We start from the raw sequence: 17,906 nt of genomic DNA on the forward strand, positions 1-17,906 counted from the left end.
TTGCCCTGGTGGTAGAAAATCGATTTTTTATAGCCAATACTCTTAGACGAAGATTTTGAAGTGGTGTGGTCCTGTGAAATCGTCCGGTAGCTGTGACGTGAAAAAATTTGTTTTTCTGTTTCTTCATGAAAATACTCAAAAAAAAAACTGAAATTGGAACATTTTTGTTAATCGGATTTCTATGTTACTTAGTACATAGACGAAGGACCAAGTCCTGTATAAATTCGTTAAAAATTTGAAGAAGCATTTTTCATGAAATTGCTGGAACGGGTCCAATATTGCTTTGAGTTACGTAATTTTTTACGTAACAGACATATATGCAGGGTTACCCATGTGGTAGATTTATGTATTTTTTCATTTTTTTCTTACGGAGCCCCATGTATAGCATGACGTTTTTGAGTTCATTGAGAAATTCTGAAAATATTTCATGTAACATACCCATGCCTAAATTTAATACTTTTCAAGCAAAAAAAAGTGCAAAAAACAGAAATAACCATAGAACTATTAATACTTATAAAACAACAGTATAAACTGCTATAATTTAATGTGTCAAATGTGCAAACTGTACCTTGTTAACCTCTAACCCTAGCCCGAACTAACCTGACAGTGGGCAAACCGCAATTGAAATTCATCAAGAACTTTTTTATCATTTCAAGAGATACTTTTTGAGCTTCTTGGGTAATTTTATTTTTTAACTGAATATTGTTGGATTTAATTAAATGTGGCTTCTGATTCACATAACCGCATAAAACAGGTCCATAGGGGTAAGGTCAGACGACCTGGCAGGTCATTGTAATAGCCATATTGTGGAAATATTGCAGTAACTGTTGATTTTATACATGTTCAAAATTTTCACAAAAAACTCACAAACATCATAATATACGTAGGATCCATAAGAAAAAAACGAAAATTAACATTTGCGTGCTAGATGGGTAATCCTGTATATAACTCTGTTACGTCAAAAAATGTTCAATAAAAAGCAATATTTGACATGTTCCAGTATTTTCAAGAAAAATATGTCCTTCAATTTTTAACGAATTTGTGCGAAGCTTTTGAACCTCTATGTGTAACAAACATTTTGTTATTTATTTCGGAATCAATAAGTTTTTAACACGATAAAAATACTATCAAGGACTTTTTTCCTAGTTTTAAAATAAGTTTTTGGCATAGCAATGCACTTCTTTTTGAAATAAAAAAAATAATAATGAAAACATCGATTATAATTTTCTTATTTAGCCAGATAAATGTGTGGAACTATATATTTTTAGAAAGCTAAAAAATATCTTTAGTTAATAAAATCGTAGCCAATTATGGTTTCCGTTAAAAAATATGCACCTTTAGTCTGTAACTTGAAAAAAATGAAAGTAGAAAAAATTCGAGTGCGCCACTGGATTGTACGTAAAAAAATGCACAAAAGATGATTTTTCCATAATTCACATTATTCAAAAACAAAAAAGTTGTGGGGCTTTAAAGGGAACGGCATAAAACGAATAACCCCCTGCATCTCCCAAACGAGTCGAGATGTCAAAATACTGTTTAGACCATTGGAATTTGCTCAAAAATCGGCCAAGGGTCCCAACCATGGCTTTTCTCCATCTATACAGGAAATACCTGAACCCCTGCTTTGCATCGAAAATCGACCCCATGCACAGCAACAACCCTCGTTTGTGTGCGAAACGTTACTCACAAATGTCGCTTTTCAGTACCCAGCTGAGACGGCATGCTTGTGCACGTTCATGAAAAGTATCCGCCCCAATTTTTAACTGAATATTACGTTTTGAAATTCAGCTCTAAATAAAACATGAAGTGCAATATCTCAGGAACGAAATATTTGCAAATTTCTATTTATACGAATTTTTAATGTTAGATTTTGATTCAGAGAAAATCCTGCTCGAATTTTCTGATATTTAATTTGTTTGCTTTCTCTATATTTTTACTGCAGCCTACAATCCTTTTCTCTGTTATTGCACATATTTTCGTATACCATGCAGTTATTTCCATAGGTCAAATAGAGCAATATTACCCCAGTATAGCATAATACCAAAAGCAAACTCTCTTATAGTGTATGAGTATCAGCTCTCATAAGAGCTACTTATAATGTGTCGGCCACATGAATAGAAAGTTTTTGAGATAAAACCCACATGATAGGCGTCCGTACAGTTAGCTTCCGTTCAAACATAAACCATGACATGTCTCTTGAATATTTCATAATGGCTGCCTCCGAATACAATATATCCATTCGTGCATGTTTTCAATAATCTGGTAGATAACCGCGACACGAAATACCTCTTGGAGATAATTCCCGAACCGTTCCGTGGGCTCAGAGCCGCAGGAGCCCCAAACGAACTGCAACGGGGTTCGAAATAATATCAAATGTGTCCATTTTGCTTCGAAAACATTCACTGCGGGTTGGATAAATATAAGTTTAAATTAAATTAAATTCTGCCCAAGGCATTGGGGCTCTGCCGAGAGATGGTTTGCGCTCTATGATACGCCACTGACGGGGAATGCTGGAACGCTCAATTTCGCAATTATCAGGGAAGTTGATTTATTAAAATATGCGGTTTGTTTGTTCGATTTTGCATGCGTACATATTGCTTTTTTGTTGTAGTTCTACAAACAAAGACATAATAAATAAAGTGAAATTTTAAAACAATTTGTAGTATAGATTCGTGCGGATTCTAAGAAATGGCTGAAGTTCCCCTATTAAATTTGCTCTAGTAAGGAAAATAGGCAGTAACCTTTGGATAGCCCCACATGGGAAAGTCAAGTGGCGTCAAATCTGGACTGTGGACGAGCCACTTAATGTCTCCTGTGGTCGCTATTAACTTATTTCCATACGTTCCTTCTAAAAATTCTGTGACCCTCCTAGAATTGTGGGCAGGTGCACCATCATCTAGAAGAAGCTATGGTTAAGGCCACTTGCTCGAGGGAATTTAATAGGACAATGGAGGAATGAATAAATTCATAAATTTGTTGAAACATTGTTACAATCGATGAATCGTTGATCGTATTTTATATATGAAAAGTGGCCAGAATTGAAACGGAAATCGGAAAATTGACAATCGGGGGTTTCATTTAAAAGAACGAAAGATATATTTGTTGCTTATTTTTTGACGTGCCCCGTATACGAAAGTTATTATGCTTCACACAGCTTTAAGTGCACCCCACACTTTTTTTGGAGTTATTTTTTTCTCTATCTACAGGTATTGTCGAAGTCTTGGCCGTAACATTGAATCTGGGTCACTCTATATGTGCATTTTTCTGAGAATTCCATCTGATTTAATCTTTATACTTAGAGATCCTTTTTTAAGATTGGCATAGGAACTGCCCATTATTCTAGTCTTTGAATAGATGCTCCATTTCTATGTCCAGCATTAAGGGCGCAGACAATGCCTGCACTCAGTTTCATATATAGGGCATCACCGGGTATTAATAAAGATAATAATTAAGTTTTGTAATTCTAGTAAAATATGGCTTCACAATACGGTGTTAGGAAAAAAAGAACGGACGCCAATGGTTTTTGTTGTCATTGACCTTCTAAATTTTTCATTTAATTATTAATAAACCAAATAATATTTTTATAGAAATATCAGCTTATGTTGCTGAGCTGTAAATAAGACATCTTAAAATGTCCTCAGTGGTAGAACGTCGAAATTTCTCCCTCGTTTCGGGTTTTGATAAAGAGCGATTTATCGGCTAGAAGGAGGGCGAACTTTATTTTTGTGAAATTGCGAGACGAATGAATCGGAACCACAGGACTATTTCGAGGATGTGATCTCCATCGTCTGAAGAAGGAATTCAGCAAAATCGTCCAGCTAGGTCCGGCCTCGCCCTCGGACGAGGAAAGTACCTCGAACAAACACAGTTGGAAATGCTGCCTTGGCCTGCACGATCACCAGACCGACACTCCCAAGCAAAATCTCGATAGCCCAAATGCCACGTGATGGTTATAATCAAAAAGACATTGCAAAGACGTTAAAAATCAGCCAAAGGAACCATCTCCAAAGTTTTAAGAAAATTTGGCACTTACGGGAATGTAAACGATGGTCTAAAACCTGAACGCATAAGAAAAACGAATACCACCACCGATCAACAGATTAAAAAAATATCATCTGCAAATCCTGGCAAGTCCTCCAGGATGATAAAGTAAGAAATCACTAACAATAGTGACATCAATATAAGCGATCGCACTCTACGCTGTCGGTTGTGCGAATTGGTATTGGTAGGAAGGATTGGAAAGAGGAAGCCCTTAATTTTTTAGAAGAATGGAAGGGCCAGTACTAAATTTGCTCAAGCACATTTGTTTTGGTCACCTTCAATGTGGAGTACTGTTCAACTCAGTGATAAAACTAAAGTTAATACTTCTGGTTCTGATGGGAAAGGTTATGTTCGTCTACTTGTGGGGACTAGGTGTGATCCCAACCATCAAAAACCAACAGTAAAACATGATGATGGCAGCATAATGGTATGGGGATGTTCTTCTCGACCCGGTGTTCGAGCATTGGTCGAAATTGGAGGAATTACGGATCGGTTTCAACACAAAGCCATCCTTGAGAACCATTTGCTGACGAAGACATGCCTTTAGTTTGGCGTTTCCGGCAGGACGACGACCCTAAACATTCATCCCCATTAGTAAAAATTTGCCTTAATGATAATAACATCTCCGTATTAGAGTGGCCGTCTCGGTCGCCGGATCTTAATCCGATTGAGCATTTCTGGAAATACTTAAAACGAAAAATTCGAGATAGGAATGCGTCGAATCGGGATAAGTTGTGGCAAGCCCCGCAGGAAGAATGGGTGAAGATTCTTATTTCTATTTATGAAAATTTAATCGATTCTATACACCGTCGAAGTCAGGCTGATATGAACTCGAACGGATATGTCACAAAATATTAGTTTATTTAAAGTTTTTTATTGGTTATAATGGATTTTACGAAGTATTCCATTTTGCTGTCCAGCCTAATTTATTGATTTTATTTTTTTTATATTTGGAGAAATTTACTTATTTTCCTTTAAAATATTGTTAAAATGTACTTCGGTTTTTGCATAATATATATATTTTTTAACTATCAACTATGTTGATATAAAACTATTATGGATTTGAAATATTCAATACTTTTGTTCACAACTGTAGTTGAACATTTTTCATCGATATTTTGTGAAAAACCCGCCCAATCAAAATGGCAACACTTCTTGGATTGCATTCGGTAAATGCGAGATTAAACAAGAATGGGTCTGTTGAAAGTTATTTAGAAAAAAGACTTCAAGTGGTTATTCTAATTTATATAGAAATTTTGTTGAAAACCGTTAAAATAAAAAAAAATGCGTCGCGGAAGGTTAAATTTAATAGAAAGTGAAATTCAGACAAGTTTGAATTTTGAGGAAGAAGAATGGTCAATGTCGACAATATCAAAAAGTATGAAAAGAAACAGGAAGGTTAATCATAATTTAGTAAAACATTCAGAAAATTATGGAAAGAAGAACGGCATGAGCGGACCAACAACGTTATTGCCCCAGGGATAAAAGGGCGATTTTAGGGACAGCATTGAATTTTTTATTAACTACAAGACAAATTGCAGCAAAAGCCGGAGTCAATACGAAAATTGATAATGTTCGACGCCTTCTGCGCTCCTCCGAAGTGATCCAAAGAAAAAGTCAAAAGAAACCCGCAAGGGCAACATAAAACAGCACGTCTAAATTTTGCCCAAAAACACATCCGATGGAAGAAAAAGTGGAGACGAGTATTGTTCACTGACGAAAAAAAATTTAATTTGTATGGCCCCGACGGAATGACGTACTATTTTCACGATTTGCGAAAAAAGAGAGGTGATCTTGGATCGTCGACAGATGGGAGGTGTTATGGGCAGGCATTGGTAACTGGGAAAACGGAGATAAAATTTCTTTCTGAAAGAATGAACAGCAAACCACATCTCAACCTTATTAGAGATCAAAATGAGACATATTTGGATGCAGTCATAGGACGAAATCATATTTTCCAGCAGGACAACGTAGCAGTACATACGGCTCAAGTAGTTCGACAGTGCTTTACCTCAAACAATATCGATGTTTTGGATTGGCCAGCGAGATCTCCCGATCTAAACATTATTGAAAATGCGTGGGATATGCTTTCAAGGATGGTGTACACGCCGTGGGTAAGAAATATGATCCTGTACCTGATCTAAAAACTGCATATCAAGAAGCATGACAAGAATTAAATAAGAATTTCATTGAAAATCTGTTTAAAAGCTTACGTGAAAGAATGATTTAAGCCATAGAAAATAACGGAGAACGGAGACGTTATTCAATTAAAATTTGTTTATTATTAGTTTACGTTAAGTTGGTAATTTGTCCATGCCTGTGCTAACATTTTGCCTCACCCTTTCTCTTACAAATCGGTCTTTGAAAAAAAAAAAAAAAGACGATTCGAAATGGAAACCCAATGGCAGTATGAGTTAAAAAAGCTTTCTCTATTTCTAAGCTGAATGCCGCTAACACTCTTTTATCCCTTGCGAATATTTAAAGAAATGCTGAGGGTGTGCTATCATTTTGCTTGGGAGTGCACCACCCATGGAACACCTCTCGGACACGATGAGTCGCCGTCTTCGAGGTTTACCGAGGCCTCCAAACAATTGACTGGCCCATGACACCACCTTGAGGTGGCACGGAATGGAATACCCCAGGAGGGTGTCGATTATTTATTGCAAAGCACGTCACGAAGAGTACGTGCTCGCAGTGTTCTCCGAGAAGATGTTGCCGATTATTAACTTTTTAATTAATAATTTTTTTTTTGCTGAAACTGCTTACTTCATACTTTGTTATGAAACGTTATTTTACCAAAATTACATACCAGACTTACCTGTTATTGTCACTGGGCGGCGCGTTTCGTGTGAAAGCGAGTGCGTTCGACTCGAGCATCTCAAAACGAGAAAAATTTTATCATTTCTCCCATAGCGACTAATGCGTCAGACCGCGGGCCGTGGCTCATCGCCTGAGCGTTTTCTGCGCTTACGCAATCCCAGAAACAATGCCTCTCATATAAATCACTCATTTCCTACGCACCTGAAGTGATAATGGATCGTGGGTGGGTATTACCTCGCCCAAGCGATAAGCCAGCACAATTATTATCATGTAGAAACATCAAAGACAACTTAAAGTAAATTCTTGAGAAAGCGTTGCGAGTCAGACTGCTTGTTTGATTAATGTGATTAGCTTAATAAAGCCTTAACGAGGAAAGAATGCACAAAAAGATGGATTTTTCTGTCTCCTTTGTGAACCGGGGGATCGTAAATCATCTTTCGGCCAAAGCAACCAGATAGGTTACTTGAGTAATAATAAGAACCACATGTTTGTTTCGCTCGTACCCGTCGGGCCGCGATGCCATGCCGCATGCAAAACCTTCGGGCCCACCTAATCCTTGGAATAATAGCGGCAATCAAAACACCTTTATTTGGGGTGTTCTCGGAAGCACCTACTTTCTAGACTGCGACAAGGCGATTTACAAGGGCAGTAGTACCCAGTGACCCAATTAAACAAAGACCCTCTTTTACAGGAGCAATAACTCTGTCACCGGCTGCTCGCCATCAATATGACAACTCAACTGAGGGTTTTCTAAAGCCACTTTAAGGCCGTGTCGATTATCTTTGACAGACAAAAGACTTGGCGGAACCAACCATTTATTATTTGGGGTTTCCAGTTGATCTGCCGATGGCAGCGAAAGTAGGTCACCCACCCTCCCTCCCCCTTTTTTTAGTTTTTAAGGGAAAGTCATCGACTTACTTGCAACTTGTTGTTAATGACCATTTTTCCGGACGGTTTTGGATAAAAATGCCTCTTCCACGAAGCTATTGAATAGACCTTTGGGTCGTTAGTTTCTCGTCCATTGTTGGTTAAATAGAGAGGGGTCGACCACACATCGGCCCGTTCTTGCTGCGCAACTGACCGTGTCCTCGGGCCAAAGGAATCTATTAAGAATTTTGACAAGGAGTATTAACGTTTATACGTGTGTTTAGAATTGAATGGGAGATAGAAGCCGGGTCTCAGGGCAATATTTTACCAAATATTATGATCATAATCTTCAGGCATATGGACGAATTCTTATGTAAATACGGGGAGCTGTACAGGTGTAACCCATTTATGACCGAACTTAATCCATAAACAGCGAGTTGTAAATGCTAATTTTTATCTATAAAAAAAAATCATTTTTATGGCTCCATTCTAGAACTGAATTACACGCGAGTGCAGTTTAATGATACTTGTTAAGGCCGTTTTAATTACTCGGTCGTACTTTCTGTTCTAATTACCCGTGAAATTTCCCGTTGCTTTTTTAGTATGCACGATGTTATGGTAATAAGAACTGTGCCAGAATGGAATGGTTTCATATTCGCATTACGTTTTGTTTCTTTACAAATTGTTTCGCTAAAAATTCGTTTCGCTTAAAGACCGCGCGCTGTTTAATTCTTCCGAAATTGGTGCAGTCCGCCTGAGCAGTGGTTCCTGCAGGTTCAACGGCGAAACACCATCCAGGAGGACTAATCGCATGCGCGAGCGCAGTGCCAAGAGCCGCGTAACATACGAAGTGTCTCGGAACATGGTGCTATAACTTCAGCCGCGTAGTCTGGGTTTAAAACATGAGGAAAACTTCATGTAAACATGCAGTAGCGGAAAAATGTGGAGAAACTCTTGAAAAATTAAGATAATTGCAGCGTTAATAGTTATAAATATTTAGGTATAGGTTCGATATGGAGCCAGTGTATATCCAAATATTTCTACAGAAAAATTCTTTATTTTTATTTTTTTGTGGATTTTTACATTAACAATAGCATTTTTTGGCGAAAAAAAAGTAGAGAAACTTATCAAATTAAAAGAAATATTTGCCTTAAAATTGATCAAAACAACAATTTACGTTAATTTTTTTAAATATTTTTGAAAACATCCATTGTTTGTAATTAAAAAATCGCATCTTTGTGTCATAGACCTTATCAATTTGGTCAGGATGACTGCATCCATGCTTATCCGTGCGTCTTTTAAGGCAGTGAACAGTTCGTTTTGATTCCTATAGGTCCTATCTCTGATTTTCCGATCTAAGATTTCCCAGAGGTTCTCAATGGGATTTAGATCGGGGGATTGCGAAGGTCATTCCAAAACGCGTGTTCCCTCTCTATTAAACCTTTCTTTCGCATATTTGGACGTGTGTTTTGGATCGTTATCCTTTTGGAAAATGTGTCTTAAGGGAATGGCATCGTCCGCGTATGCCACCATTTGATTCGTTAAGATTTCCTTACATTGAAATTTATTCATATGACCATCTATGCTGTAAAGGGGGCCAACACCGCTGCCGTAAAAACAACCCCATACCATTATCGACCCACCTCCGTGCCTCACTGTGGGACAGATGTATTTTGAAATGAGTGTTTCATTTTTAGAACGCCTCACGTAAGTGATACCATTTACACCACCTTTTTACATTAGTATTCCCGGACATTCGATATTGTCGGATGATTCGTCAAACGTTCATTCAATTCGTCAATGGATTTGTTTAAATTATATATTTTAGCAATATTTGTATGTTTTTGATCACTTCTATACAAATTAGCATTACGTTTTTTTATTTCCACTGATAAATGTTTGCCTCGAGGCATTTTGACGAACGATATATCACGAATGAAATGAATTTTAAGATAAATATTATATTTCCTATAATTTCATAAGTTACTCTGCTTTTTTCCACCAAAAAACACTATTATTAATATAAAATTCCACAAAAAAATTGAAATAAAGCAATTTTTTTATAGAAATATTTGGACATTCTCTGGCTTCATATTGAAACCATACCTAAATATTTACAATTATTAAAACTCCAATTATATTAATTTTTCAAAAGTTGCTCCACATTTTTCCACTACTGAATGTCGAAAGGCTCTTTGTTTTTGATATACAGGGTACGAAAGGTTGAGTCCCGAGGATGGATTTTTATTAATATTTTCGAAATGTTTTGATATAATCAAATGAAATTTTATAGTTTGTGTGTGTGTGTGTGTGTATGTGTGTATGTGTTCTTTTTGTACTCTTTTTGAATTTCTATAAAGAAATAGCCATATTTGTCCAGCGGCGGGTAATACAAGGGGGTAATCCGTCTTAGGAATATAAAATATTCATGTAAACAAATCAAACTGCGGCGGCGCTGATTGGTTGGTTGTGTCGTCTGAACGACCAATATTTCGCAAGTGCGACGGCTTCCCACGGGGTTGAATTTGTTCTATTTTGAATGAAGAGTGTTTATGGCAAATATTACAAGGTGGGCAGTAATTTCGCTGATAATCCTCTTTTGGTACACCAAGCTTTAGTTTTAGTAGTCGTTAAAAAATATAATTTATTAAAAGAGCTTGTATAAAAAAACTTTTTCAGTGTAATAGCGGTCTGACTACGGCCGTGTTGAACATTCTCATCTTGAGCGGATCACGTGTGGGTGGCATGCATTTGTTTACATGGATACTTTATTTTCGCAAGACGGGGGTTTTTTTTATAAACTTTTTTGTGCTTACATTTTTATTGTCGATATTATAGGAAAAATATGAGATTTGAAGATTTTTACACGAAAAAGGCTTTCTTGTAGAAAGTCGAAATCTCCAAGCGTTTCCGAAAAAAATTGAGATTTACCAAATCAGTGGATTTTATTAAATAAAAATGAGATTTAAAATCCAGTCGATCTTGATATGAAATAATTTTTTTTGCGCTTCTGTCCAGGACCAGTGGTAGATTTCAATTATTAAAAAAAAATTAACAAAATTGCGGGTTTTAAATTTGACGTTTGTTTAATAAAACATAGCATCTACCGATTTGTCAAATCTCAATTTTCTCGAAAACTATTAGAAATTTCGACTTTCTACAACCGAAGCTTCCCATGTAAATATTTTCTTAATTTTACATTTTTCCTATAAAATCATCAATAAAATAAAGTACCCAAAAGTTTAGGTACGTTTTAAGCATTACCCCCCTGTATTATCCGCACCTAGAAAATTATGGCAATTTCTTCATAAAAATTTAGAAAAAGCTATAATACAGCAACCAATTTCATTCATTTATCTTGAAACGTTTCGAAAATGTTAACAAAAAACCATCCACAGGAGATAACCTTTCACACCTGAATATGGAAAGTGAAACGCCTTTCGCTACATGTTTATATGAACTTTTCGTTATAATATTTTGAAACGTAAAATACGTATTCGTGTTTACGGCACTATGTTTAGGGACACCCTGTATACTGGGTGTACCAAATTAAGCGGGCATTATTGCTAACTGTGATATTAATTGAAATAAAACCCTAGTTAGATTGCACAGAGTTGTATACTCTCGGACTGGTTGCGATAATGACACTGGAAAAACAATACTCTTTTTTATGGAACGCTGTGTATTTATAAACGAAATTCAAATTAATTTAATTTTGCACATAAAACTTTTGTAACTTTTTTTTTAAATGAATATTTTTTTCTTACATATTATGTACGATTCTAACATATCACATTTTTATTCGTGTGGAAAAAACATTAAAAATATTTTGGCACATTCACTATAAATTTTCAAATGCTCTAGATTCGATATTTTATGAAATTAATGCACTATACTCGACATTTTTTACTTGTGGCCATTCAGCGCTTGCTAAATTAAATTAATTTGATTGATTGCCCTTAGTACAATTAGAAATAAAAACAGCTCCAGGTCATGCATAATGTTAATTTTGGAAGAAAATGTTATTGAAGCTTTTCGTAGAAAATTAAACTAGTTTTCGTTTCGATTATAAATATACACAGTGTTCTATAATTTTTTTTTTTTTAATTAGCTTTACAACGCGATGTTCAATTATTTTTCCGGTGACACCATGGCAACCAGCCCAAGCAAATGCGACTCTTTGCAATTTAAACTAGTATTCTATCTCTACTGATAATAAAGTTAAAAACGGCGCGCGCCTAATTTCACACACACCCCGTATACCAGGCCTCGATCAAAAATTTAAATTGCGCATGTCGTGCAGAATGTATAACTACCAGTGACGCCAGAAAATGGTTGTCAAATCGTCAACTGATGAACAGCCAAAGCTGCAAACCTTCGCCATGAGTACATAGAGAACAACGTTAGAAACTATGAAATGGTCTAGAGAGGCAATGGTTATGTAGATCCTAAAATATTATTATTGTTATGGCTCTAAAATGGTTTGTTGCTTTATTTTTATGCAACGAATCTCACGGTACCAAAGTATTACGTTCACAATATTCCTAAAAGGATTCTTGCGGAATAGTGAGAATGCATGAGAGACACTCATCAAGTAGGACATTGGCATCGGCACGAGAGTCAACACACTTGCTTGCTTTTAAATTTAAAGCTTTTTAGGGAAGATTGGGGACTTTACTTTTCTAGGTGATGGGGAAAAAGGTCGTTATTAGCTTGTATTGGAGAGCTTTTGTTCGTGCTGTGTGTTTGGGGTCTAGCGTACGAATGGAACAAAAATTAGGTCACGAAAGGAAGTAGGGAATCGTTGATTTTTTTAAAGGGTAAAGTAAATCTTGACAATAACCACCCCGGGCTTTCCGGTCCTTTCTTTACTGTTCACACACGGAATGCCCCCTAGTGCTACTGGAATTTTGAAAACCTCTGGAAAATTTTGAATTCACTAACCCTGGCACTCGGTGAGAAAGCGACTCCCTGTCAATGACTTATTTCCACACGGCCACCGTATATAAAATTAAAATCAGAGGCGTAGCAAGTGGGAATTTCTAACCTAAAAGGTTTGTTGGAATGGGGCATATGGCGCGTATTATGGAGTTATAAACGTGAAGTACCTTTATGGTTCTTCTCGCGCTGTATCCATTCCCCTTTTTACCAAATTTCCAAGAGAAAATTGTAGTACCAGATGGCCCTGCACTATTATCAATCTGTTAAATGTTATCGACTTTATAATAGTGCCAGTGTATTATTGACGTTTCCCAGCAACAATGCAAACAATGAGTGTTTAAAGTGATATATTTGTTATAATCCATCAGATAATAGTAATGTGCTTATGGAAACGATTTTAATTGGCACTCTGGTTTACTTTAAAACTCAATGACCCGACATGTTGGTAATACTACATTGCGATGATCTATATTACGAAACGAGGAATGCCGTTCTTCAAAGTCTATTTCATTGTGTTATCAAAGTGCAAATTTCGTCCCACTCGACCAATGATAAATGGGCAAATTTTAAGTCTGAAGGGCGCCCGTCTCAAACAACAATCGCCGTTAACTTCATTCCAACTCCGCGCGGTAAATAAAGCGGAAGTCTGCGGGAAAGTATCGTGGAAAGAGGAAATGCTTTCAGCCGGTTTCCGCCGGGAAAAATGAGTTTTTCTAGCAGTTTTTTTATCTGTTCTCTATAGGTGGATGCTTAGAAACAGACACTGCGATCATTTCCATTGAGGAGGTTGTTATTAAGCATCACTCGCAAGGCAACTCTTAGAGGAGCCCCCGGGCGCACTGAATTTCCCATTCCTCTTAAGCCAACACAGATATACATAATCTTAGATTTCCCGACTAGTTTAACTCAACACATCCTACATTAAATAACATTCCTGATGTGCAAATTTGATGTAGCGTAATAGTTAGTATATAGTACTTGCCTAAGCATATGATATTATTCGTCTTTCGCTAATGGACCATCAGAGCGGTTGCCCGAGGCATTGAGGGCGAATAGACACTTCATCGGGGAAGCTAAAATCCGAATCCTCCAGGATCACGCTAAAAGTTTGGCAACGCGAATTCCAGCAACTGAAACGGAGCGACAGCTCGATAGATGTACTTCGCGACGTTGCAAGCTCAAAATTTCCTGGTTTCCAAGGCAAATAATTACTTGCGCCATAGGGGAGAAAAAAATCGAGACGCAACTTCCTGCGTCCTCGGGGTACCACCGCGGACAAAACAATAATTTGAACTAACAAATCCATTAGAATTTCCATTATGGAAATTAGTTATCCAACGAAGCCGAAGGGTCCATTTAAAGAGGTTCGCAATGTACCTTAATTATCTGCGCCTTAATACCGCGTACAGTTACTCACGCACGCGGTACTATTAGTTGCATTTGTGCCTTTAGGGACTCGTGAAGACAGGTACTTGTGAGGGGATTCTAGAGGCCACTGACATTGACCATTATAATATGTGGGAAATTTGCTTATCTATAAGGACCGGTGGAAATTCACTCGCGAAATCCAAATAATCGCTTCGCCTATAAAAATAGTGAGATCCAATGCAAATAACGATGGCAATAATGGACCTACAAACAGTAAAACGTGAAATAATAAAACTTGCGGTAGGCTAAATCATTGTGTTTGTGTAAATTCAGCCTAAAACTTGTTTATTTAGAATAGTTCAAACACATTCATAAAATGCTTTGTTTCGTGTTTTCCAGGCTTCGCTTTATATTTGTTTATTTATGGCCAGACATTATTTAATTTATCATTTGATGGCTTTAGTCCACGCACCAACGACACCACGTGAATCATGTTCGGTCTGGTGATGTGTTCCCAACAATCTTTTGTGCACCGGAGGAAGCAAATAATTATTCTTTTCTGCAAGCTGAAAATATTCCTGGTGCAGCACACACATTCAATCCTTTCAATAATACAATTCGGCTTTCGCCCCAAGATCGGGGTTCGACATGCTTTTAATAATAACAATACGTCCCCGAAGAATTCTTTGCTCTGATAGCTGTAAGCGAAACGCCCATTATCGAATTTCTACCTGAGTGTAGAATTTTAAGGCCATTTGTTAAAAAGGCACTTTGTCTTAAGGTTTTTAAAGAGGTTCTGTCGGCCTAGATAGAGGAAAATAAGTCTCTATCGACTAACTGACTGGCATCTTATCCCCCGGTTAATAGAAAAGCAAACATTAGATAGCGATAGAGGCATATTTGCATTAGGGTTCGTCGACTTCGGGCGATAAGAAAAGGCTTATCGTTAACCCAGGGACAGCGTTTAAATTGTTGAGACTCATTGATTATACAGGATGAGTTTTTTCGATGGCTAGTGAAGGGACCTCGAAAACCAGCAGAGTTACGAAGTCGATTCAAAGGGGAAAGAATTGCAGCTTTTTTTAATCCGCTTTTGGTTTTTTCGAAAAGTCGTTGGTTTACGAGATATTTAGCACAAACCTAATTTGGTCGATATCTTTTCGTCGATCTAACCGTGTAATCATCGGCTCTTAAGAATTTATGTAAATGCGAATTTTGTAGATGATTTTGCCCTGAAATGTGTTTTCCTGATAGCTGTCATTTTTTAAATGTGGCATAAACTCACTTTTCCTCGTGGAAAGCATGACAGGTTATGACTCATTCATAAAGGTACTCTTTTCAGCATTAGAACGATACCAATGAGCCGACAGTCATCGCTCAAAATGGCGGACTGGTAGCTTTTGTTTAATTCAACATTGGAATTTTATGATAGTTCGTCATGAAATCGCTGATGTTGATTTATTATTTGTTTGCCATTGACAGCTCGCATTACTTAAGTCAGATATAAATTTAAGTTTTTTAATTGCTTTGATAAGAGTTTTTTTTAATTGTGATAAAACCTATTTATGACTAATAATTTGTTAATTACAGTAAAAGTCGAATATAACGACGGCAAGGGGAGCAAGTAAAAAGAGTCGTTACGTACAGGGGTTGTTCCACCAAAACTTGTTATGTCTTTTAATGATTAAAGAATCATAAAAAAAACACATTTATTTAAAGATTTATAAACTCCAAGAGATAAATAAAAAACGTTAATAATAATGTATAACTTCTAACTGACTTATATTTACGCATGTACGATAAAAACACATTATTTATTCAAAAATTCTGCAATTTTTATTTGCTTTTTGCAACGTAAGTTTAAATAAATCAATTTAGTTTTTTTTTTCTCTATTGAACTGATTTAATTCAAAGTCTTTTGTCGCTGGAATAACTGTACAGCGTAAAATCGTTCAGTTTTTACAGCTTGCGGGGTGCTTACAATTGGTGGTGGTTTAAAATCTCCACCACCCTCATGGTCTTGATCATTTTCATTTTGGATTTTTTAAAACAGTGAAGGCTTCGCTGGTAATTTGCTCCTCAGAGAAAGCACCGTTTCTTCGAAGCGAAGGTCAACATTTACAACATTAGTTCATAATGCATTTGACAATGGTAACTTTTCTTTTATCATAGCAGAAGGCACATCATCTTCGGTTTCATAATCATTATCTATCCTTCTTGCCACCTCCACCATCCTCTTCCACCACCTGTTAAAGAAAGGTTACCCTTCTCTTTAATCATCAGTTAATAATGGTGCTAGTTGTAAACCTACATGTCTAAAACAATACGTGATTATTTGTGGTGATACTTTGTTCCATGCTTGGGAAATCATTGATCCAAAAGATTAATAGCACGCTCTTTGTTGTGCTGATTGTCTTCAATAATATTCATTAGCTGGAGCTTTTTACAATTAACTTTCATTGACCTTATGATACCCTAGTCAGCCGGTTACAAACCTGATTTGATATTTGGAGGGAGATGTGCGAACGTTAATATTTTCTAAATTTGATATTTTTGAGCGCGTTGGACAATTGTCTACTAGGAACCATTTTTTTTTCTCTTTAATTCAATGTCTCAGTCTTGCAAAGATTTTATGAATAGGACTGACGTTATTTAAGCTTTTTTATTAGACATGTAGGGCACAGCTAACGGCTTAACATTCTTGAAACGGCGAGGATTTTTTGTTATTTTTCAATAAAAACCAACTTATGTTCCTCCGATCCTGTCATATTGACAGCAACGAACAGAGGAACCCTTTCCTTGGACATTTTTCTACCTGTTCACTTACTCCTTTAAATTTCAGTGTTTTGCTCGGAGTCATTTCGTAGAAAAAAAAACCTGTTTCATCTACGTTAAAAATCTCGCCATTCTGGTAATTTTTTCTAATTTTCAACCACACAGTTTTGAGCCGGTTTTCTGTCAGTGCCACTAACAGCTTCAGCACTAATTTTTCCATACACGATGTTATGTCTTTCCCGGAAGTATTTAATCTAACTTTGTGAGCATTTATATTTTAGGCTTTTATTCGTTATTTTGGCAAATTATTCCGCTTTTTCCTTCGGTATTGGGTAATTAATTGCCGATCCTCTACTTCTTTCCTTTTTTTTATTAAAAAAAAAAAAAAAAAAAAAAAATGTCGACCACTCTTTGAATGAGTTTTCAAAGAACGCCGGCAGTGTTGACTTTATACTACAAATACTATACTATATCCCGTAGCATCGTTATACCTGGCTGGCAAACCACCAAAAATGTATTTTTTGCGAATGTTAAAAGCGACTTTTTTACAAAGGGGTGAACGTAAATCCAACCAAACGTTCGAATTTCCGTCGCTATATGCGACTTGTTATAACCGACGTCGTTATTCGCGACTTTCCCTGTACCTAATTAATTATTAATAATACAGATGTTCAAATAACCCCCCATTGTTATTTGCACATGTATTGCATCGCTTCAAAACTGAAATTGCAACTTTTTTAATTAACCCCCCATCGATAATGTCGAAAGCTTACTCAATCGCTTTTCTAGGAGCTTCTCTTGACTCGTGATTTTTTCTGTAAACTTTATTTTTTTATTGTTGCGCATAGAGAAAATAATACTCGACAATATCTCGCTTTTCCAGATTTCAAAAATTAATTCTAAAAATTGAGGCACATTTATAAATTTCTCGTTTTGAAAAATTCTCATCAAAAGCAATTCAAAAACTTAAATTTATATCTGATTTAAATAAGGCGAACTGTCAGTGTCAAACAAATGATAAATCAATTTGAACGGCTTCATGGCCAGCTATGTTAAAATTGCGATGTGGAATTAAAAAAAAAGCCTGTCTGTCC

At 36.5% G+C, this 17,906-nt stretch overlaps 1 protein-coding gene and 1 long non-coding RNA gene across 8 annotated transcripts in view; one reads left to right on the plus strand and one right to left on the minus strand.

Annotated features, from left to right (window-relative positions):
- The window catches only part of LOC136341985 (uncharacterized), a 185,995-nt gene that overhangs the window by 69,426 nt on the left and 98,663 nt on the right, over positions 1-17,906 (minus strand). For 2 of the 6 annotated variants that reach the window (XM_066287419.1, XM_066287420.1), the window contains exon 4: positions 7,780-7,964. The exons of the other annotated variants lie outside the window; for them this stretch is intronic. In XM_066287419.1, coding sequence (XP_066143516.1) covers positions 7,780-7,964 — 185 coding nt within the window. The remainder of the gene's footprint in view (positions 1-7,779; positions 7,965-17,906) is intronic. 6 annotated transcript variants of the gene reach the window in all.
- The window catches only part of LOC136341993 (uncharacterized), a 64,246-nt gene that overhangs the window by 44,749 nt on the left and 1,591 nt on the right, over positions 1-17,906 (plus strand). The window lies entirely within an intron of this gene.

This window comes from Euwallacea fornicatus, chromosome 11 (assembly GCF_040115645.1).
Source record: "Euwallacea fornicatus isolate EFF26 chromosome 11, ASM4011564v1, whole genome shotgun sequence".
Lineage (NCBI taxonomy): Eukaryota > Metazoa > Arthropoda > Insecta > Coleoptera > Curculionidae > Euwallacea > Euwallacea fornicatus.